This window comes from Typha latifolia, chromosome 13, assembly GCF_019914945.1.
Source record: "Typha latifolia isolate L0001 chromosome 13, TyphaL0001v2, whole genome shotgun sequence".
NCBI classification, from domain to species: Eukaryota; Viridiplantae; Streptophyta; class Magnoliopsida; order Poales; family Typhaceae; genus Typha; species Typha latifolia.
The window spans coordinates 5,349,979-5,373,608 of NC_133098.1; the positions used below are offsets into that span (position 1 = coordinate 5,349,979).

Consider the following 23,630-nt stretch of genomic DNA (forward strand, 5'->3'; position numbering starts at 1 on the left):
ACTTAGAATCTTAGGAAGGACCACAACGTCAAAGGATTTATACCAGATGAATCACAGGAATGTAACTTTAAGTTTGCAAACTTGTTGCAGTAAACAAAGACTAAACTAAGCTATATGCAGATTGCAGAAATATCAGAAAACAACCTTTTATCATAGGCCACAATCAGCAGACTGAGTTTGTGAAATGTTGCTACAAAAGTTCATCATTTGGGCTCTCTATGATACTCTCCTTGATTAAAATCAGAACAGCGACCAGCACTGGTAGGGACACCATTAAGAGAGCTTGCAATATATTAGGTCTTGTTATATCCGGAAATAATATGCTTCCGTACTTTACTGCTGATGCACCACCAACTGATCCAGCTGCTAATTTCCATAAGTAACTCGTATCATCCTGTTTTAACCGCAAAAAGGACTCATATAAGAAACAAAGCGGAAAATTTTCTTGCACAAAACTAAGGCTGGGTGAACAGCAGAAGATTCTTAAGAAAAAGAGTATTAAAAGCTCTAAAGATCAGACTACAACTGGAAAATTGTTTCCTGAACTCAAAAATCAAAGCTTACGGTCCTTATAATATTTAGCTAGGAAATCAGTTAATTGCAAAGTTGCAATAAGTAGGTGGAAATGAGGGAGATGCACAAGATTCATCCCTATAATTATTCACCACTGTGTCTTTCACCAACAGTTTGGAATATGATGTTCAAATAAAAGAAAATTCTTAGCTGTTGCATCACAGATATAGTAAACTGAGGCATGAGAATTCCATCGAAAGATATTGCAGTGTGAACATATCACTCTCAGCAAGAGAGGCAAATGCGTACATGTTGAATAATACTAAACTAAGGCTCACAAGCATGTTATAGGTGGGCAACACAAAGTACCTATGTAAGCAAGTGCATATGGGCATGCTCATATGTGGTCCTTGTAAAATTGGTGTCTTAGCGGATTCTAATCCCATAATACAAAGTCTAAGGAGGTGAGACATATACATTCTTACACTAGTCAAACACCACAAAAATATTGTAGATATGATAGAAATGAAAGAATATGCAATAAATAGAATGACACAGGTAAAGAATCAAGAATATAAACCCCCCTCTATAGTAGGATATTGTAAGTTGACAAATATTAGTTGACAGTTCGAGTGACCAAATGCAAGCAAAACTGAATGACATAATCAAAAATAAAATCCCAAGAATTTAAGCAGCTAGTTCTTTAATTCTATGCTCAACCCACTTGGATCTACCTATGAAGAAGGAAAAACTGGTGAGCAAAGGTGAATAATTATATTTGGAAAGAAGGGAAAGGAAAGGAAGACAAAAAATGGCAAAGAGGACAGTTGCTTGCACTTTTTCTAGAACATATCTGTCTTACAGTGCCATACTGCCATCATGATTCATTTGGAATCATCAAGAACTTGATTAAGCGCAAAACAAGACAATTTGCAACCTCAAATTTTGAGTTTCTGCAAGGACATAAAAATTAGGTTTTCAATATATGGCACCTGAAACTTGTATCTATATGGACTATATTCTTAAAAGAGTTGGATACAAACTTTATGTTGACTTCAAAAAAGTTCAGCAGTTAGTTTCCACTAAGAACATCTTGAGATTCAAAAAAAAAATCCACCTCAAGATGAAAAAAGTTGAGAGTACTTCTTTCTCTCCATCTTGGGATTGGTTCTTCACAATCCTAAGGAAAAATCTACTGCTTAAAAGGTCCATTTTACTTATATATGTTCCATTCAGGTTTAAATCTCATAAATCTTTAAAGGACATAAAAATGTCTTCATCTTGTCTTCATCCTCCCTCTTATATCCCATCCAATCACATGGATCCCAAATATCCGACCTTCTTTTCTCACCAGCCTTGGTTACTATCCTCTTACCAATGCTCACTGAATCTCCCTTTTGCTGCCAAAGGGATCTCCAAAATCATATAAAACAATTGACTATATATCTAAACACACTATCATTTAACTATCGCTCACTATTAGTTACGAATTAAATGCGGGTATGGTGGAGAGGCCAGATAAAGTGAAAGCACAGAGCAAAGGCAATTGCAGGAATTCAAAGAGTCTCAATGAAAATTATTCATAGAAGTCTAAGTTGCAAGAAGAGATTGTTTTTGGTCACACGATAAAGAAGCAATATTAAATGATTCTTCTAGAATGAAATTATTTATGCTCAAGTGTATAGCTTGGATTAATACTTCATTGACTATGTTCACATTGAAATCATAAATTATAAGCTGCAAACTTGACCAATCTGGTTTCAAAACCAAAAATTATTTAACCTTACAAAAAGTGCATGGAAAAAATTAAAGCTTGTAGGTGAACAAATATGTCCCGATATTGAACCCATATGCAGTAACTCCCCATTTCGTTAGATGGGTCCAAGTCAAATTCCAAGCACAGACATTGAATCAATAAGTATATATAAATATAGATGTGACAAATTCAGTAACACCCAAATAGATTTCCCTTCTTTCTGGGAACTTTCCCAGGTGACTTCTTTCATAGCTTCACAGTAAATCATCAAGAAATTCACCAGAAGACTATGAACATAAACATATACCACAAACTGAAAAGAAAAGAAAAAGGAATTTTGAAGAAGGAAAAGGAGAACTGGATGCTGACCGAAGAGAGGAGCGAATCGTTGCTGGTTTCCCCTGATTGCTCGTCGCGCTTCAAGGAGAAGGATACGCTTGTCGTCATATTTCTCTTAGAAAATCTAAGGAAAGAGCGGCTTACGGGATTGAAATCGAAGCTGCGCGGATTCCTTAAGTGAGGGCGGGAACGCGAGTGAGCAGAGGACGAGAAGACCGCGATTGCTCCAGTGCAAGCAGCTGCCATTGCTCTCGATTCAAGCGTTGGGTGTGGTTTCCAGCTTCGAGTAAGAGGGGACACAGCCACATAAGGTAAAGGGTAGGTAGGGAAGTCTAGGGGTGTAAACGAGTTTGAAACAATTTTGGGCCCAACCAGGCTTTGGGCCTTCGCGTGATCAGGCTTTCCTCTTCTTCTTTTTCTTTCTTTTTTCTAGAGTTAAATGCATTTACCTCTCGTGTACTTATGTCAAAGTCACTTTATCCCCCTTATACTTTAAATAGTCTCAAAAGTAAAACCGTTAGATATCAAAATGACCAAGATGCCCCTATCATGTTTGTTAAAGAAGACATACAGATTTTGAGTAATGCAGCAAAAATACCAAAATAGTTATAATACTCAGTTAAATTTAATAAAAAAATTAATAGTCTCACTTTAGTTATAAATATAGCGAATGGTTTGAAACTCTTTAAAGTATAGGGAGGTAAAATAATTTTGAGCAGAGGTAAACTATATTTAACCTTTTTTTATTTTTTTCCTATCTTTTTTTTTCTTTTTTAACTTTGTTGTCATTTGTTAGAAGATATATCGATGGCGATATAGCATTCTATTCGATTAATGTGATAGATGAGAATTGGTCCCGAGTTGCTTCTTGTTAGGGCTGTCAAAATAATCGAGTTCGGCTCGATAATGCTCGATCAAGCTTAGCTCAAAAATATGCTGAGCCGAGCTTGATTATTAAAGCTAGGCTTGAAATTAAATTCGAGCCAAGCTTGATCTCGACCCGGCTTGATCGAGCCGGCTCGATAAGGCTCAAATATATATATATATATATATATATATATAATATGAGTAATATCAAACTAATATGAACCATCAGATCAAAACTCTTTTACCCATTTAAAATTTCAGCCATTATTTTCTGACACAATTATCTTTATTGTTTGTAATTTATATTTTGGTTGCTTGTAGTTTTTTTGACACAATTATCTTTGTTATTTATAATTTATATTTTTGTTCCTTGTAGTTTTCTAACCCATTTATCTTTATTGCTTGTAATTTATATTTTGGTAATATTTATATCTTTATAGTTGAATTAGGTTTTATTTCAAGCTTGATTCAAGCCTAAATTAATTCAAGCTTGCTCAGGCTCGAAAATGGTTTAAAATTGATAAGGCTTGAAATTATTAATTGAGCAGCTCATTTAAGCTCGTTTAAGCTCGAAATTGGCTCGAGTTTGAAATTGGCTCGGATTGAAATTATTTTAATTCAAGCTTGATCACAAAGACAAGCTCGAAATTAATTTCAATCCAAGCTTGATTAGAGCCAGGCTTGATCAAGCTCGGCTTTTTTACACCACTACTTCTTGGCAACTAAACAAGATTTTTTTTTTTCATTCTTGAAAATTCGAGAATCAATAATGATGACTAAAGAGGAGGAAGGAGAAAAAAAAGAGAATGTATAAGATCGTTAAACCCTACCCTCTGCTTAGGTAGGGTATAATAATTATAGTCTCATGCAAACCACTAAGCTATAAGCAACAAAGCAGCTAATGGGACCTATGATTTGGAACTAAATAGGAACTCGAATTCCACCACACAAATTTTTCTTTTTTTTTCTATGTAGATTAGGAAAAGCTTAAACGTGATAGACCATACCTATTTATTATTAAATTAGGAAAAGCTGATTTTTGCTTTTTTTCGATCATATTTGGCCATACCATAGGTTGAATTTGAGGATAATTTTATAGACAAAATTGTAGATGATTAAATAAGCTTTTCAACGTATCTAAAATAATATCAATTATATTTTGGATGACAAAGACATAATAAAAATATCTATCTGCTCAAAGTATTTGATATATCTTTATTATATAAAATCTAATTTGTATTATATTTTAGATGGTCTGGAAAGCTCATTCAATCTTTATAAATTTTTCTCTAATGGGGATCTTCAAATTTGATTTTTAATTTAGTTTGATATATTGAAAAAAGTTTAATAGTTGCAATTTGTCTAGACTGCAATGTAGGGGTGTCAAGCTTGTTGAGCAGCTTGGGCTCGGCTTGACTAGAGCTCGAGTCCAGCTCGGCTCGGTCAGAGCTGAGCCAAGCTCGAGTCACTGAAAGAGGCTCGAAATTAATATCGAGCTGAGCCTGAGCTGAAGCCGGCTCGCTTAGGCTCGGCTCGATCGGCTCGATATAAAACTAAATTATAAAATCTTAATCCCCAAATCTAAGTCCCACATCCCCTCCCCGTGCCAGTCGTCTCCTCTAAGCTCCGCCTCACCTTCCTTCTCCAAGCCGCCGCCACCACGTCGTCCTCCTCCCACGGCAGTGGTCTCCTCTAAGCTCTGCCTCACATTCCTTCTCTAAGCCATCGCCGCCGCGTCATCCTCCTCCTACGGCAGTCGTCTCCTCTAACCTCTGCCTCACCTTCCTTCTCCAAGCCGCCGTCGTCGCGTCGTCCTCCTCCCGCAGCAGTGGTCTCCTCTAAGCTCCGCCTCACCTTCCTTCTCCAAGCCGTCGCCGCCGCGTCATCCTACTCCTGCGACGGTCGTCTCCTCTAAGCTCTGCCTCACCTTCCTTCTCCAAGCCGCCGTCGCCGCGTCGTCCTCCTCCATCGGTCGGCAAGAGGTATCTTCTATCGTCCTCCTCCATTAGAGTAATTTTTTCTTAGAGTATTTTTTCTTTAGAATATTTTTTCCTGTTTCTGGTGGTATCAAAATCCCTACTTATTGACTTGTTTTTTATATTTACAATCATTGATTTGAACTAGATAATATCTAAGGTACAAAAAATAGGGTCCAGTGAAGAGGGCATGGTGAGAAGAAAGATAGATAACTCTGCATGAGTTAGGCTTCCATTTTTTTTCCCACATATTGAACAGGGTCTATGGTAGAACAGTGGCTTTAATTGTAGAACAGTGGCTTTAATTTGTCATGTTTATTAGAATAGAGTTTTCAATTGCCTATTAAATTGCTTTGCTTATTTCCTTTAAATGCAGATATTAATTTGTTGCCCGAAGTCTTAGAGCCATAGACAATTCCCATTTTGCCTCGTGCCACCAAAAATTTAATATGCCAGTTTGTTGCATTAACTATATAAGCAAGCATCGTAAACATGTAATGAATATTAGTTTGCCTCCATGTACAGCTGATTGACAAGATAGCTAAACACTTTGTACTATTTTTGCCACTTTTTGGTTGTTTCCTTTCTCAAAATCAGTGATGGTTCATTAAGTTCAGAATACAATTGCACAGATAAACCAATCCGTCCCTGAATGAGTACACCTTATTTACATTGTTTTTTCTTATTTCTAGCCTGCATTAGGTTGTTGCACCATAACAAGCTGTCCTTGTAGATGATCTGATATGCTGTTTCCCTTGGCGATTAACTATATCTGTCATATCTATTTTTGTTTTGTACTAATTAAGTATTATAAAAATTTAAGCAGTACTTTTGTTTTTGTTTTTTATTTTTTTATGTAGATGTCAGAGTTAGTAACTAAGAATCTTTCCAATGCTGTTAGTGAAAATGAACCTATTGAAATTGATATTGGTGAAGAGAATAATAAAACTAACAAGGAAGAAGAAAGTAATAGTCAAAAGAAAGGGAGAAGAAGAACTTCTAATGTATGGTTGTATGTCAAGCGGGTTAAGGTGAAAGAAAATGGAGAAGAGGTAGAAAAGTATCGGTGTAATAATTGCCCGTCATTATTTAATGTTCCTAAGCAAGGCACCACTTCACACATAAAAAGACATGAAATTTTGCACTAGTTTGGTAGGCAAAGGACAAAAAAAATTTCCTTTTGCTTCTGCATCTAGTATTACTGGGGTTTCAACTATAGAAGAAAATTATCTCAAAACTATTTAATCAGAATACAACCAAAATGTGGTGAGAGAAATAATGGCAAAAATGATGATGGTACATGAGTATCCTTTTAATATGGTTGAGCATACATGGTTCAATATTCTTCTGAAGGTTCTTAATCCACGTTATGAACGGATTTCTAGAAACACAATGAGAAGTGATGTCATAAAAGTATATGAATCTGCAAATGAAGAAGTGAAATTGCTTTTGAAAGGAACTAATAGAATTAGTTTGACTTCAGATTTGTGGACCTCAAATCAAAATATTGGGTATATGTCTTTGACTGCTCATTTTGTTGATTCTGATTGGAATTTACAAAAACGCATTATCAACTTTTGTCAATTGGAACCTCCACACACTGGAGTTGTTATTTCAGATGCTATTATTGATTGTTTAATTGCTTGGGGAATAAAGGATAAAGTATCAACTATTACCTTAGACAATGCCTTCGCCAATAATGTTGATGTTAAGTCTATTATGAATAACTTTCAAGTTAGAGATAAATTGTGTTTCAAGGGGCTTATTTTTCATGTTAGATGTTGTGCTCACATTTTAAATCTAGTTGTTCAAGATGGGATCCATGTCATTCAAGATGTCATTGAAAATGTTAGATGCAGTGTTACTTAAAAAAGAGTTCTTCACGTATGTATAAGTTTGGTGAAATTGTAAGATAACTCTCTGTTCCTATTTCTAAGGGTTTAACTTTGGATGTTGCAACTTATTGAAATTTTACATATGTTATATTAGAGCATGCTTTTGTGTACCAAAAAGTTTTTGAACAATATGCAACGATAGATGCAAATTATAAATGGCTACCTTCAGAAGATGATTGGTTTAAAGCTACAAAAGTCTGTAAAGTTTTGAAAAAAATTTAAGATGTTACTCAAATTATATCAGGAAGTTCATATCCTACTGCAAATATATTTTTGATTGATTTATGGAAAGTAAAAGAAGCTTTAAATAAATGATTTGAAAGTGAATTCTACTTTTTGAAGGACATGGTTATAGAAATGAGAAAGAAATTTGATAAGTATTATGGAGAATGTGATATAATGTTGGCAGTGGCAGCAGTATTAGATCCCCGATACAAAATGAAGCTGTTAGTCTCTAATACCAATTGTTAGGCTCTGATACTAATTTGATAAGATCTAGAACCAAAGATAGGCTATGCTAAGATTCCTTCAAGATCTGAATTTATTATAGAAATCAATCTGCGCAATTGAGAAAAAATATTCGTCAGATATTCTCCGGTAGTCATAAAATTACGAAACAAATTGGGTTAGATGTATAACTTCCTGATCTACAACTTTCATATTTATGCCCTTCACAGATTCGAACTGTAGTAGGGACGAAAATACGGAATAACGTGGGTGATGGTGGTGGTGATGGGTGGAGTGGGTGTTAGGGTTATGGATGGGTATGGAGATGAGGGTGGATTGTGGAAGTGATTAAGGAAAATAGACAAAGGGAACGAAGTGGTCGAGATCCCAAAGAAGTGGGATGATTCGACAGACGAGGGAAATTAGAAGCGAGGAGAAACCTTGCTAACGGTAGAGGTGGAAGAATGGTGAAGAGGGAGGAGGGAGGAGTCTAGAGAGATATAGGAGGCAAGAAATCAAGAATCCAATTCACTTATGAAGTTGGTTGCCATCCACATATTTATAGAGGCTAGCCAACAAGTTCTAAAATAATATGAAACCCTAATTCTAGAGAATTCCCGTCGATCGCGTTTGAATGCGCCCGATCACGTTTGAATGCACTAAAAAAGGTCCTTCTCTGGATTTACGAACGCGACACAGACGTTCACAAGTCGTTCGAACGCGGGCGTTCACAAATGCATTCACAAGGCATTGACAAACGGGGACGTTCACAAGGCGTTCACAAGCGTTCACAAGGTGTTCACAAGGGTTACAAGCGTTCGCAAGGTGTTCACAAGGGTTACAAGCGTTCGCAAGGTGTTCACAAGGGTTCACAAGCATTCGAACGTGGCCTATAGGAATTTTATTTTAATGAAAATAAATACCTAATGCAATAAGAAAAGATCTTAACTAAGTGTATTAGAAGCTTATTAACTTTTGTTTTCTAAAAATATATTACTTTGCAGAAGCTCAAATAAACATGCAAAAGGTCAATAGAGTGTTGTATACTATTTTTGAATTATATGAACTTGAGAATGCATCAGGTGAAAATAATGGAATGAATGATAGATCTCAACTTGATAAGAGTGATGAGTTGATTGGTGCTAAAGGATCAGAAGGTCAAGCAGAGTTTAAAATTTTTTTGGAATCAACAAATGTAGTTGAACCTCTAAAATCTGAATTAGAAATATACTTAGAGAAGCATACTACAAGTTTGATTGACAAGTTTGATGCTCTAGAATGGTGGAGACTAAACATATTGAAATTTCCTATTATTTCTAAGATGGCTTGAGATATCCTTTCAGTTCCTGTTGCCACTATTGCATTTGAATCAGCTTTTAGCGCTGGCAGTAGAGTTCTAAATGATTTTCGAAGCTCTTTGTCTTCCGAGACAATGGAGGCTTTGATATGTGGAGGAAATTGGATTAGAGAATCATCAAAAAAATAAATCAGCTCCTCTAGGGTATGTGTTCTATACTTCTCATAATAAATTTTTCTCATTTTATGCTTTTATAAACTATTGCTAACTCTTTTTTTCCCATAATAAATGTGTTTGTGAAAATTTCAAATGTAGTTTGATCTTTAGGTATCATACATTGTATGTCTTTTCCATTTATATAGCATTTTCATTTGCATAGATGATAGAAGAGGCAAAGATATATTAAAAATGTTGTGAATTGAGAGCAATGATGTTTAAGTTAATTAACAACTGAATTTTCTAAATTTTCCCATCATTGTTTGTTTATACTGGTTGCAATGATGTTTAAGCTGCAATTAACTTGTTTCTTTTTTTTGCAGTTATAGGATAAAGCTTCTTTGTGGTATTGAGACTTGAGAGTGCCAAATAAATTTAGTTATAATATTTGGCATGCTATCAGATTTTATTGTAATGTTTGGCAAGATATAAGTTAAGTACTTTATATTGTAATATTTAGCGAGTGATAGACTTATGATTTGGATGTCAAAATTTGGATTTGCTTTGAGCCAAATTTTGATGAATGGTACTATGTTAATATTTTGCAATTGGTGTGATAATTTGATTGGCTTTAGTAAAGTTTTGTATAATTTAAGTTAAGTTTATTTGGTTGGCTTTTGTTATATTTACTGGTAAAATTTTTAAAATTGGTGTGATTGCTTTGAGCCAAATTTTGATGAATGGTACTATGTTAATATTTTACAATTGGTATGATAATTTGGTTGGCTTTAGTAAGGTTTTCTATAATTTAAGTTAAGTTCATTTGGTTGGCTTTTATTATATTTACTAGTAAAATTTTTGAAATTGGTGTGATTGCTAATCACTGATTAATTTTAAATTTTATAGTCAATTTGGTTGGCTTTTATTTTATTTATAGATTAAATTTGTTATTCAATTTCAGTTTTTTTTCACTTTAAATAGGTTGTGGCTCAGCTTGAGCTCGAATTGGCTCGGTCCAGCTCAGCTCGAATGAGGCTTGATAATAGGCTCGCTTAGGCTTAGCTCGTTTACACCACTACTGCAATGGAGTAAATTGACACAGATAAAATAATATGAGGTGAAGTAAATTTAGGCCTAATCATCGGGTAATCCTGCTCAAGGATATAGTACTTTAAATTTTTTTTTTAAATTTATTAATTTCCATTTATTTTCAATAAAAATTTATAATCTTACGATGTGATCTGAACCTGATGGGGTCACATTAGGGGATATTGGGTTCACTGATCGAACTTGTTTATCTTAGTTGATTTCTAGAGGACTACTAGAGGTTTAAATGTCCGAACCACAGGCCAGATAGTCCTCCAAAAATCAACTAAGATAAATAGATTTGACCTAGTAAACCTAATATCCTCAATGTGACCCCATTAATCTCGAATAACATCATTCCACTATGCTTCTGACCACCTTGTTCTCAAGGTGTCTATGGTAGTCTCGACACCTTCTATAGCTCTTGGAGATTTTCCTCCATCAAATCCTAGCCGTGTTGGAATTGTCTACAAGTGAGTAGCTTGGGCCCGATCAGGCTCGGCTTAGGCTCGGCTCGAGCTGAGGCGAGCTGAGCCTGAGCCCAATAAAGAAGCGTCGAATCACTCTCACTTCCGCTTGAATATCATGGTGGAGTCCACCAATGGAACTAATCTCGGTTATGACCCAAAATGAAAGTGTAACCCGACTCGAACCTAATGGATCTAAGAGCCAACCAAGGTCTAGATCCAACCAAGGTCTAGATCTAAAGTGAGCTCAATGGGATAGATCACAACTAATCTAAGCATCTTGAGTCCGTGTGGCTGTGTCCTTGGGCTAAGAGTGATTGACACCATCCTAGGAAGCGTTAGAGTAGTACTCAACTCAATGGAGATGGGGGACTAAGCTCGAACTCAACTAGTGAATTTGGTAAGCATGGGTGCAGTCAATTTGGATACAGATAGTGTCCAAGTGCTTTGATGCATTATGTGTCGAAGAAAGTGCATCCAAACCTCATAGTGGGATGATTAGAGTGGTAAGCCCCTTGGTAAGTGTTGGACTAGGGCTTGTCATGTCTAGACTTGGGCAAGACCCAAACACAAGAAGTTTTGCTTGGGATTGTAGGTGTGCGTGCAGGTTGGTTTGAGTCGGTTGGACCAATGATACATCCGAGGCTTTTCCAAAGGTGTGTCTAGGGTGAGGAGATGGTCGGTCATGCTGGTGAAGACCCTATGAGGAAGACACGACTCTATGGTAGGGCCATTAAGGCGCCAAATCATCGTATTCTTCCTAATCTTCGATTCGTCGATTTGTGATTGGTGGCAATTGTCGGCTGTTTCGGAACACCTTATTGCTAAGTGGGCAGTAAGGGCTCCCTTGGTAGTGGTGTACACCTTAATAACCCTCCACCTTGTGAAAGAGATGGTGGAGGTATGGGTGAAAATGGGTCGGATATGAATCGGATAATGCTCAATCCACATTTGGATTCATATTTTTTGGTACAAAGATGGATTCGAATATGGATTTTTGATGGATAGAAAAAAAATTAAAACCATATTTTTGATGGATAAGAAAAATTAAAACCATATTTTTTACGGATAAGACAAATTAAAACTATATTTTTGACGGATAAAAAAAAGTTGAAACCATATCCTAACTAAATTGATATAGATAATTTTTTTAATACGGATGAAATCTTAAACAGGTATGGCCTTCCATTTTCCAATCTTCTCTTTGCTCCTAATACTTGCATTTATGTTACTACTAACTACCAGACACAAACACTAATGCAATTAGAAGTCCCTCGTTACAAGTAGCACAATTTTCTTCTATTCTATACAAGTGATGGTGGCTAAAGATGACTTGCATGGAAGCTGCCATACTCCATGTTATAATCATACATAATACTAATAAGTTAGCAAGTTACTCATTAACAAACACAAATTCTGCCATAATTGGCCAACTTCAGCTACAACAAAGAGATTTAGATACCACTAGTGAATCATATCAACAACTAGGTCAACATTAATTAGCCAAAAAGAAAGAAGAATAAAAAACTTAAGAAGATTTTACACTTGGAAATTCAACCATAACAACCATAACAATTACATCTTGTATTATGAATCAGACTTACAATTACCAAAATAAAAGATTGGTGAATAACTACAGTAACACTATGAATAGATGAATAAATAGATGAACAATTACTCGAGGAGGGAGGACCGAAAGAGGAAGAGCTAAAGGTGACAGTAAGCTCGAGGAGGAAAGATCTGAGGAGGCGGAGCTTACTGACGATGAACTCGAGGGACTAGAGGAGTTGGAGTTTAGTGACACCAAGCTGGAGGAGGGATTGGAGGAGGTGGAGCTTAGTGATTGGTGATCAGTGATGGTTGATGGCGAGGTGAGATTTTAGAGTTGGGGTGGTGGGAGAGATGGAGAGGATCAAGTTAGGCTGTTTAGAATTAGTTGAGTTGGATATTTATATAAGTGGATAAACGGATATTCATTATTTAAATATGTATCCAATAATATTAATTATACTCATATCTGTATTCTAATCCGGATGTTTTCTTAATAGATTATCCGTATCTATATCCGAATTTGAACATTTTACTACATTCCTATCTATATCCGTATTCGAATTAGAATTAGATAAGATTTTTTTATCCGTATCCAATCCGATCCGACCCAGATCGGGTAGTGAGTTGGGTCGGACTTTATCCGACTAGTTTCACCCCTAAGTAAAGGGGTTTGATTGTAAGGGAGGGAGCTCCGCTGCTATGTGTGTCGCGACGAGCTAATAAATATACCCCTAGGATCGAAACATATTATTTGGTATTAGAGCTTGAATATGCCGGTCCATATCATCCTATAACTATTGTAAGATGGCCGGTCCATGTCATCTTATAACTATTGTAAGATGAAGTATTATAAGGGCCCCATTCAATTGATATTTTTGTCTAGGGCCTCCTGCCGTTATAAGCCGGCCCTGAGTGTCCCATCCAAAGATACTTCACCTTTTGAATTTCTTATAATAGACGCCAGTCCTTAAGTATCAAGGACATAAAAATAATAATCTTGAAGCCATTTGCCTAGTTATATATGTGACAAAACTAGAACTTAAGCTTAAAATATAAACTATAAACCCTGGATAAGTTTTGAAATCAGCTCATGCCTAGTTATATAATATACTCTCCCAAAAGGCAGCAATTCTGTCCTAAACTAATAGGTTTCACCTATGTTAAAAATTACAAAATGTGGATAATATTTTCTTCTAGAAAGCAATATTCTTTCCTAAAACTATGAACGTACACGTTTTTCTAATACGAGAATTTAGTTCTGATTCTTTTATTCTTTTGGGAGAAAAGAGAAGAAAAATCCAAAGAGACGAGGAGAGGAGGTAGAGAATAAGAGAAAGTAGAATTGAAAGAAAATGAGATAGAAAGAAGATAAGAGAAAATAACTTTCTCATTTTATTTAGATATAATTGATAGAAGAAGAACGAAAATATGTTTACTTTGTATAGTTTAAAAAGAAAATAAGAGAAAAAATAACATGTTTACCATTATACATTATATATAATATTTGATTATTAAAATAAGTCAATAAAATTAACATATACGAGCTGTATTATCCCCAAGCTATATATCTAATATTGATCATTCTCCTTTAAATTTGTTAATAGAATCTAAAAAATTTAAATAAATAGTATTATAAAATAGCATTATATTTGAAATGTTAAAATATAAAAGGAATATAAGTTTTTTTTTTCTTTCTTTCTTTCTCTCACTTTCTCACTAATTTTGGAGAGGAAAAAATGACTATTAGAGACTATATTTTTCTCTCTTCTTTTCTCTTCTTAAAACTCAATACAAACAAAAGAAAATTAATTATTTTCTCAATAAGAAGTTTTGCTGCACGCTAGAAGATTGCCTCTCTTTCTAAAGTAGCCACCAAAGAATCTCGGCGATGATTTTGGAACGCAGTCCGAGATTGTGGACCGAGGATTTTTCTTCTCATATCTTTATTCTCTCTTCTCATCTTAATTATTCCTTATTTGCTTTAGCGTTTCTCTAATTGGAAGGGAAAGTGGATGCTTGACAAAAGTCTTTCAACGCGTTAGATTCGATGTACTGAGGTCTATTAGTCCTACCCAGGCCTTCTAGATAAGAATAAAGTATTATCTTAAGTAGTCATAAGAAAATTAGATAATTATATCTAGACACCCATTTTTCACATAAGATCCTTTTAATTATGAATAATCTCAAAAATATCCTTTTAATTATGCGTTGGAAATCATTTTACTATAATTTTAGAGAAAAAAAAGTGATAAAAGTTGAGGGTAAGATATCATTTGATGTTAAAAATGGGCTATAATTCATAGAATTTAAGTGTAATTAACTGTATGTAAATTATGATAAAGATGACTCATTTATCACGGTTTATTATCACAACATAAGATCCCATATTTAATTATAATTTCTTGAATAAATAAGGAGTTATTTTATTTTAAAAAAAAATAATTTTAATTTAAACCTCCTAAACTAACACTATTTTTTAAATATACCTTCCAGAGTTTTTTCTATTACTCACATACACCCTCTAGATTAATAAAATTATTTATATTTAAGTAAATTTTTTTTTTAATTTTAACATAGTCATGCTGACATCTAGGGTGTCCTAATCATGGGTAGTATTTAAAATTTTTAAAACGAAGTTATAAAATATCCATGGTCTTTACTATACTATTTCTTTTTACTCTTTTTCTATAGTGTGCTGGCCACATAATTGACCGTTATTATAGTTTCACGCGGTTTTGTGGGACCAGCACGCGTTTTACCATCCCTTTCCCGTTGCCCTCTTTATTAATCCATCGCCTAACCACCATATGTTTCTTCTAAACAACTTCTTCTTCTTCTTCTTCTTCTTCTTCGCTGTCTCACTCTCTAACACTCACCATGACACCTCTCATCTTGTTTGCCATCTTCTTCACTTGCGGCCTCGTCATCAACTCCTACCTCCTCTTTCTCTTCCTATCTCCCTCGAAGCTTCTTGCATGGGTTTCCTCCCTCCTCTCCCTCTGCCCTCTCACGCGTAGCAAGGCAAAACTAGATCCCAAGACCTCCAAGAAAGAGAGCAAGGATAAAGCGGTCTCCACAGCGACAGCCAACGAGCTCCATCTTGAGACGGTCTTCTCCACCTTCGATCGCGACGGCGACGGCTTCGTCACCTCGGCGGAGCTCGAGGAGTCGTTGAAGAGGCTCGGGCTCTCCACCACGAGCGTCGAGGTCACGAGGATGATGGAGAAGGTCGACTCCAATGGCGACGGGCTCATCGACCTCGAGGAGTTCCGCGAGCTCTACGAGTTGTTTAGCAGTGGGAAGCAAGAAGGAGAGGAGGAGGGTGAAGAGATGCATTTGAAGGAAGCCTTTGATGTGTTTGATGACAATGGAGATGGGCTGATCACTGCCGAGGAGTTGGGGTTGGTATTGAGATCACTGGGGTTGAAGCAAGGAGGGTTGGTGGAGGATTGCCATGAGATGATAAGGAAGGTGGATAAGGATGGGGATGGAAAGGTCAACTTTGAGGAGTTTAAGAAGATGATGGTGTTGAAGGGTGGAAAGGTCTTTTGACATGATAAAATAATTACCTCGAAAATAGAGATCGATGTGGGTATCATGACAAGCTAACAACTCTTCTTCTTCTTCTTCTTTTAATCTTTTTCTTTTTACTTCTTGCATGGTGTTATTTTGTTTCATTTCAATTCCCAGCTTGATCTCCACCTTGTAAAAATATTTTCTTCTCCTGTTAATATGTAAGCTTGTTGAGGACGACAGGGTTATGTGTGTTTCACTTCTTCCTTTTTTGTGATAAATGGGTTCATATGAATTTAAAAGTTATTATGTCTGAGATTTTCTCAATAAAAACTAATTGATAAGTAATTAGATAGCCCTCTTTCTCAGATACACGTAATAAAACTTTCCTTATTTCTGTTCATTTTGTGTATGAATCTTTTCAATATAAAAATTTTACTCTTCTCTTTCATATCACTGCTGCCTGATGGAGTTTTAGGTTCAAATTAGTTATAAATCCAGGTATGCTATTAATCAATATATAATGAGATTGTGGTAGAGATGGTTAAATAAGGTAGCTCATCTTATATAAATATTTCTGAATTCAATTACAAGTGGCCGGCCACTCATTTAATACGGTCAAGTTTCTATTTCTCCTAAAGTAAAAATAAGGAGAAACTATATTTTACCCACTATAATTAAGTCTAAATTTGCTTCACTCTTCTATAGTTTTATTAGTATCACTTTACTCCCTTATATTCAAACTAAAACTATTATTTTCTTTATCATTTTGACGGATCTATAAGATGCACTTAAAGTACAGGTAAAGTTATAGATAGTTGAATAAATTTTTTAATACATTTAAAATATTATCGATTAAATTTTGGATGATAAAAATATAATAAATATTTTAAACATACATATATTTCTGTAATATTTTTATATAGAAAAGTAGAGATTTTAGTCAATTTATGTCTAACCATATGGAAGTAAAATATAATTTTCTCTAAAAGTAAAAATGAAACCAGACTAAAGCTGGGTAGTGTTACTGTATTTAAAAAAGGGCTAAATTAGGAGAAATCAGATTAAACAGTGAAGGGTGTGTTTTGGTCAAAATAGAATAATGATATTGTAAGATGTGAAATAGAAAGTCTTCTCTAACTAAATGTTTTCGTTATTAGATGAAGCATTGCTTCAAAATACGTTTTCAAACTGTTTAGTTGATTGTCCTCTCAATAGAAAACTGACTCTGAAAACAGTCTCCTTTTAATGCATTAACACTTGCCATCAAAATATAAAGGCATGGATTGCTTGCTTCCTCCAAGACAAACATTGACTGCCAAGAATCAAATATTAAATGCCTGGTCCAATGAAGTATTTTGCCGTACCAAATTAAGCCAAAGCCCTTCTCCTTGATTGATCGTGGCTTGTCTATGAAGATAAGAAAAGGTCAGCCCTTAACATTTTGTATATGGGAATATTGCAATCTCTGTCTTTGAAGCAAAGTGGAGGACTCATTCAACTTATTTGTCTTTGCTTTACCTTTAAGAGGAATTGATGCCTCTTTCCTTTCACCCCTTGATTATTTTCAAAAAGATTTTGAGAAGGAAAAGGATTTTACAGACCTCATTAATTGGCACCAAAGTCCATATTCTAGACTGTAAAGGGTCACAATCCAAATTTGAAATCATAATCAACTATATAGTATAATAGATATTAACTTTCCAAACAAATAATATAAAAAAATATAATTAATAACTCTAAATCAATAAACAAAACCCTAGCCTTTAGTCACGTTGGAATAAAACTTGACTTCTCTTATAATAAGTCTTTTTATACTGGTACAGTAGCTAAACAACCATGTTGGCTCATTCTGGTACTATTTCTAATACTATCTCTTCTCACTTTATACATTCAAATTATTTTAATTTAATAATAACAGAAAATTACATATCGCCGTGAAGATGAGTGGAAGAGAGGAGTTTACCGTTAGCATGATTCCATAATTTTCTTTGTGATATCATAATTGAAAATTTCAGAAGAGATATGATTCCTAGAAATATAGAAAATAGAGTTCAAGTCAAAATCAAAAGTAAAAAAACCAAACCAATTTAGTTTAGAAAAATGAATCTTACTAAGTCTAGAAAACTGATTAAGAATTAAACTTTAAAAATTGAAACGGAGTAGGAGATGAAAATTCAAATACTATTCTAATTATGAAAACTAAATTCAAATCAATGAATGAAAATATGAATAAGATTAGAAAACTAAAATTTAAGTAAAAATAAGAAAATGGCATAGACAAACACACCAAGACATATTTTTAACCCCTCTCGCATAGAGAGGGAAAAACCACAAATTCATCCAAAGACGATCAATCTTCTTTTACCAATTGATGAAAATAAGACCTACTTACGATCTCTTCTAACATGCCAATAGTGTAGTACTTAAGTAAACTTTTTAAATACGAACCGCATGATTAACTTTTCTTAAGAAGATTAGCTCTTTTTAGTAAGCACCTGAGTTATGAATCAACTCCTAGAGGAGTCCTACTTAGACTTAACCCTAAAGGCTTATACTACTCAAACTAGGAATTGCCTTAGACTCATACTATAACTCTTAGATGCTTACATGACTTAATTAAATTATCTTAGATGCTTACATGATTTAATTGAACTTGCCTTAGTAGTTTACATGACTTAACTAGGCTTTTCTTAAGGATTTATATTAAAGATAAATATGACCTAGAGATAAACATGACTTAGCTAAATTAGCCTTCTTTATCATTCTCAAAATGTTTCTTAATTATGTCATAGATGGAGTCCTAATCTGAAGAAACTTTGAATACAAAGGCTGTAGATCAAGACATCTTCGATCTTCTCTAAGTAGTCTCATAATATTCGGTCAACTGATAAATATCTACAGAATATTTTTTTTAAAACTGCATAGAAGTTAACAAACTTAGCTAATTAAATAAACTTTAACCTACTTAGATTCTAACTAAACTATATAAGCATAACAATTAAAATAATTAGACTCAATCCATCAAATCCAATGTCCTCATGATGTGATCCGATCTAACCCGGTTCGCATCACAAATAGGCTTGAGTCGACTCTTACAGTTAACAAATCCTAACTTGACTAGATGCCCTTGGTGGCGCGACTAGCCTCCTTAGCTAGTGCGGATCAGACCACCCATGCTTTCGTGAACTTGTTTCCAAGGTGTGAAGTGGATGGTCTCACCTTCTAGTTCTGGGCTTTTCGACGAGGAGTTGGAGTTTGCTCTTTCTCCCTCACTTTATGGTGGTCCATACACTGATAATTGAATGTTATCCTAACTTGGCTATCATACACATCCTATAGAAGGTTGGCAGTTTAAATTGGAATAAGCATTCAATCTCCTCTACAATCATTAAGTTTGTTGTCTTCGTGAGCTTTCGTGATCGGATGTTGTTCTCAGTTTGAGCTACCAACCCATCAGGTGTCCTGGTTGGTAACTCAAATTGGAAAAAACACCAAGTTATGAAAACAACAAGCTCTCCCTATTGTTCTCCATCTTTGGTCATTGTCGCCTAGCAATACTTTGAGCCAGTGATGGAGTGTTTTTCCCACTCTAAGTAGTCAACTTTTTGATATCAAAGTTTGGCAACTCGAGTTAGGAAAAATAATCCATTGTCGGTATCATTGCTCCCTCTTTGCTGCTCCTTAGGTGGAATTGATCTCTTTTTATAGATCGGTGGCGTGATCAAAAGGTTGCCGCCCCATGCGATCCCAGAACCACCTCCGCCCCTTGGTTTCCCAATATCATTGTTGCTTGCCACTCCCTCGAGTTGGTTCACTGCTTGAGTCTATATGGATTTATACCCCCAACCACTTCACTCCGGTTTGGCTAGTCCACTAGACTTTAAAGTCCACGCTATGTTCTAACCAAACTGCTTCAATTTTAGTTCTCATTTCCTTCACTTGAGGCAGTTAGCCGGGTTTGATCCTATGGAGCTCGAGTAGTGATGGCTCGATACTGGTCGAGATGACCACCACAATCCCGAGCTTAATCCCTTTGGGCTCCCTTAGATAGCCCCTCCTCTAGTCTGAGGACCCACGTAAAATGTGATATAATTAATTCATCCAATTGATTAGGTCATCTTGGCATAGTATGATGGGCTTCATCTCTTGGTACTTAGGTCTGTCTTCAAGTTGCACTATCTTGACCTCCTTAGACCTCCTTGCCTTTGGGATTTAGTTTAGGTTCAACCCCACACCTTGTAAGTTCAGTTTGGAACCGAATCACGCCAATATTATGGAAGTTCCAAAGTGGGACTAATTTAGAAACATTGGGCAATTTAATTTATACCTACTATTTTGTCTGGTTTTTGGTTCCGAGTCTAATTTTATTAGTAGCTATGATTGGGGTTATAGTACTGACTATGCATAGGACTACAAAAGTTCAAAGACAAGATGTATTCTGACGAAATGCATTCTCAACCTATGAATGACTCCCATCGTCTTTCTATGTACTGGAATGACAACTATCATACAGGATCCCACCCCTCTATCCATCTTTAAAAGACATAGCCTTCTTATCTTCTGGCTTAGCTCTCCCTCATTCAACCGGCCTACTTTCAAGTCTTCCAGCTGTTGGTTCGCTTTGACAGCACTCCAAAACTGCGCTCATACCTCAATCTTATTCGGTTTTTTCCATTGGGGTCAAGGAAATGGATGAGGAACCTGCTTTTAGAATGGAATTCATTCATTGCCCATTGCCCATAAAATCTTTATCCAAGCTATTCTCTTTGCAGTCGACTGATTGAAGTGGGGAGCACCCATTCACATCAGAAAAATTTATACCAACATTAGAATTATTGACTGAATTTAGGGCCCACTCATATCCTAGACTGGATGTCAAATGTATAATGCCTTGCTCTTGCTCGAACGAAAAATTGCTCCTTACCTTATTCTGTTGATATTTGAATGATAACCAGTGCAACACATTATCTCCTCGTTTCAACTTGGTCGAGTTGAGCCCACTTCTCACTCGTGTCTACTCTCAAGCAGCACACTCTTGGTCCTTCTAAACTTCCTCACCTTAGATTTGGTTTGGGTCCAATCCGCCCCGATACATTTTCAGTTTCTACAGTCTCAATTTGGTGCGGCAACATGGACTTAGCCCATTCGCGATCGTGTTCTAGACCATTGAACTAGACCATGTTCCGTTGTCTTAAGGAGTCTGAGTTCCCCTACTTGAACCCCAACTAGATCACATCAGGTCCTACCAAGTTAGCTCTCCTCAGATTTGAAAAGCAAGAAAAAATTGGATACAAATAATTGATTAATTCGATTAGGCTAGATTGGTGACACTCGGACTTTTGCCTCCACATGATTTCACCCAACTTGAGCTTGAGTGAAGCCTCCAATTTTGCAAACTCCATTACCATCATCTCCTCTACCTCTAGTGGCCGAGATAGTACCTCCATTGTACGCAAAGTTGGGCTCACCCTTGTCTTCTCATCCTTTAGCCTTGTGCCATTATCGATTGCCACTTCGATCTCGATAGTAGGTTCCACATATTCTTCCATTATCCAAGGTTGTTTGGTCTGACTTCGAAGCCACCATGATATCGCCTCTTTCATGACCTCGGGCAGAGCTGCTGGTGGCTGAGGCCTCTTCAATTGATATGCTCTTCCTTCGAGCTAGTTGTAAACTACAATGGGTTTTGCTGGATATAGTTTTGAACTGATTTTAGGTCACCTCTAAGTCCAAGTCTAACCATATTGGGGTATTGCTAATGCTCCATGTGTTGTATCTTCTTTCTTTCTTTCCATTTGGTCTTAGCATAGCTCGTACTCGATTGGTTCAGCCCAATCATCTTCTTTGACACAACGATGCAAACCGATTTGATTCTCACGTCTGACATTGATCAAACCTTGTAGTCCACTATTGTTGCTGTGGCTATATGGGGTGGGGCAGTAAAAGCTCTATGTTCTGGTATGGAGGGGCTAGAGGTGTTTGGATGGTTGGTGGTGGATTCAGCATGAACAACTCACCTTCCTTCTCCCTTAACCCTAATGGCGTGGGCAGCAAGGGATCTTTAGCTGGTTGAGGATGTTCTCCACCATGGCCCTTGGTTGAGGTTACCATGGTGGTGGCTATAGGAGAAGGGCTCTATGTAGTGATTCTTACTCCTATAGTGTCGGCTAGGATCTTCATTATCCACTCTTGCGCTACCCGATCCGCCTCTAGAGATGCTCTACGTGCCTCGCGATCCACATGTATCTTCTCTGTTAATCCAAGAAGGATTAGGTCGAATGTTGTAGTTATGTCCTCCATCCAATCTTCGTAGTCATGGATCTAGTGTTAGCCATTAATGGTGGTCCAAGGTCAACTAGCTATGATATCAATTGATAGAGCCTCCTTCAATCGATGATCCGAAGGTGTCTACTAGTTCTCTCGATCCACACAAACCCAACGATAACTTCGGATATGAGATCCAATCTCCGAAGTGAAAGCTAGGTTTATCGTGAACCTTCAAGGCTAATGGTGCCCTTGAGATTCAATAGTTGAATCAGCAAATAATTTTAGAGGTTTGGTAGGCTTGAGATGGTGGATGAATCTACTGGAATAAGTGATGGAGTGGAGGCCGACTAGGGTGTAGGGGTGCTCAACCTAGATAGGGCAATTTGGTGGAGATGGTGGGAGGAATAGGTGTAAGTGTCGGATAAATGGGAAAGGAATAGATAAGAAGAATGGGTTGTCTCTTAGGTTCGAGAGGTGCCAACAAAGATAGGAGGTAGGCAGCGATGGTCGACCCAGATGGTGGCTAGGTTTCCTTGGAGGTAGTCAAACAAGCAAGAAGAAGATAATCTTGCAAATTAATTTAATAATCCAAGATAATGTGATTGGAGGCGCATCACATAATTTATAGCGGCTCCATAATCAACTTAGCCTAGCTTGATGAGCTTATGTCCAACCGACTTTCTGGCTACCTAACCCTACTCAATTAGCCAACTTGAACAGGCTTGAGTCAACTCTTACAATTAATCAAATCCTAACTTGACTAGACCAACTTGACTTTAAGAGCTTGGATCTAACTTCCTACGTAATGCCTAAAAATTATAACCAATTACAGGTGCGCATTCAATTAAATTTGTGATGGATTGGATGTGAAGTTTTCCAACTTTCTCTTTGCCTTCAATGCCCTTAGTGGCGTGGCTAACCTCCTTAGCTAGTGTAGATCACCCGATACCACCATTGAAGGCTAATCTAGCTTTCAACCATCTATTACATCCACATTCCCAAGTCACCACCGCCATCCTTTCCTGTGGCCTATCACCTACATCCTATACCTAGAAATTCATTCCTCTATCCACAAAATCCCCTCAAGGCATCTCAAGATCACCCTCATGTTGATTTGTCGCTTCCAACCCGTGACCTCTGTTTGATTGATATCTCAAAATCTATCTAGTTGATTTTCGACATCTTAGATTTGTTGGAAAGTTCTCGTTAAAAAAATCTATATTTTAGAGAGATCCAACGGATAGATCGTCCGAAATCGCTCTCACACATTCTAAACTAAAATTTGTCCAAAGACCACTATTGAAAGGATCGAGCTAATTTGATATATGTAAACCATGAATTCGATGAAGAGTTGAATACTAAATTTGTAAATCGGGAGTTACAAAGCTATTCCAATTAGTTTCAGTAATTTTTTGCTATTCAAATTGGTTCATATCAAAATCATAATATCTAAATATGTCGAGTAAAAGTCAATACGAGATTTGGAAATTTTCAATT

At 36.2% G+C, this 23,630-nt stretch overlaps 1 protein-coding gene across 1 annotated transcript; it reads left to right on the forward strand.

Moving 5' to 3' along the window:
* Positions 1-15,152: 15,152 nt before the first annotated feature.
* On the forward strand, positions 15,153-16,176 carry LOC140800450 (calmodulin-like protein 6). Its single transcript, XM_073155255.1, has one exon. The coding sequence runs from the start codon at positions 15,228-15,230 to the stop codon at positions 15,900-15,902; it is 675 nt and encodes a 224-aa protein (XP_073011356.1). The 5' UTR covers positions 15,153-15,227; the 3' UTR covers positions 15,903-16,176.
* Positions 16,177-23,630: the final 7,454 nt, after the last annotated feature.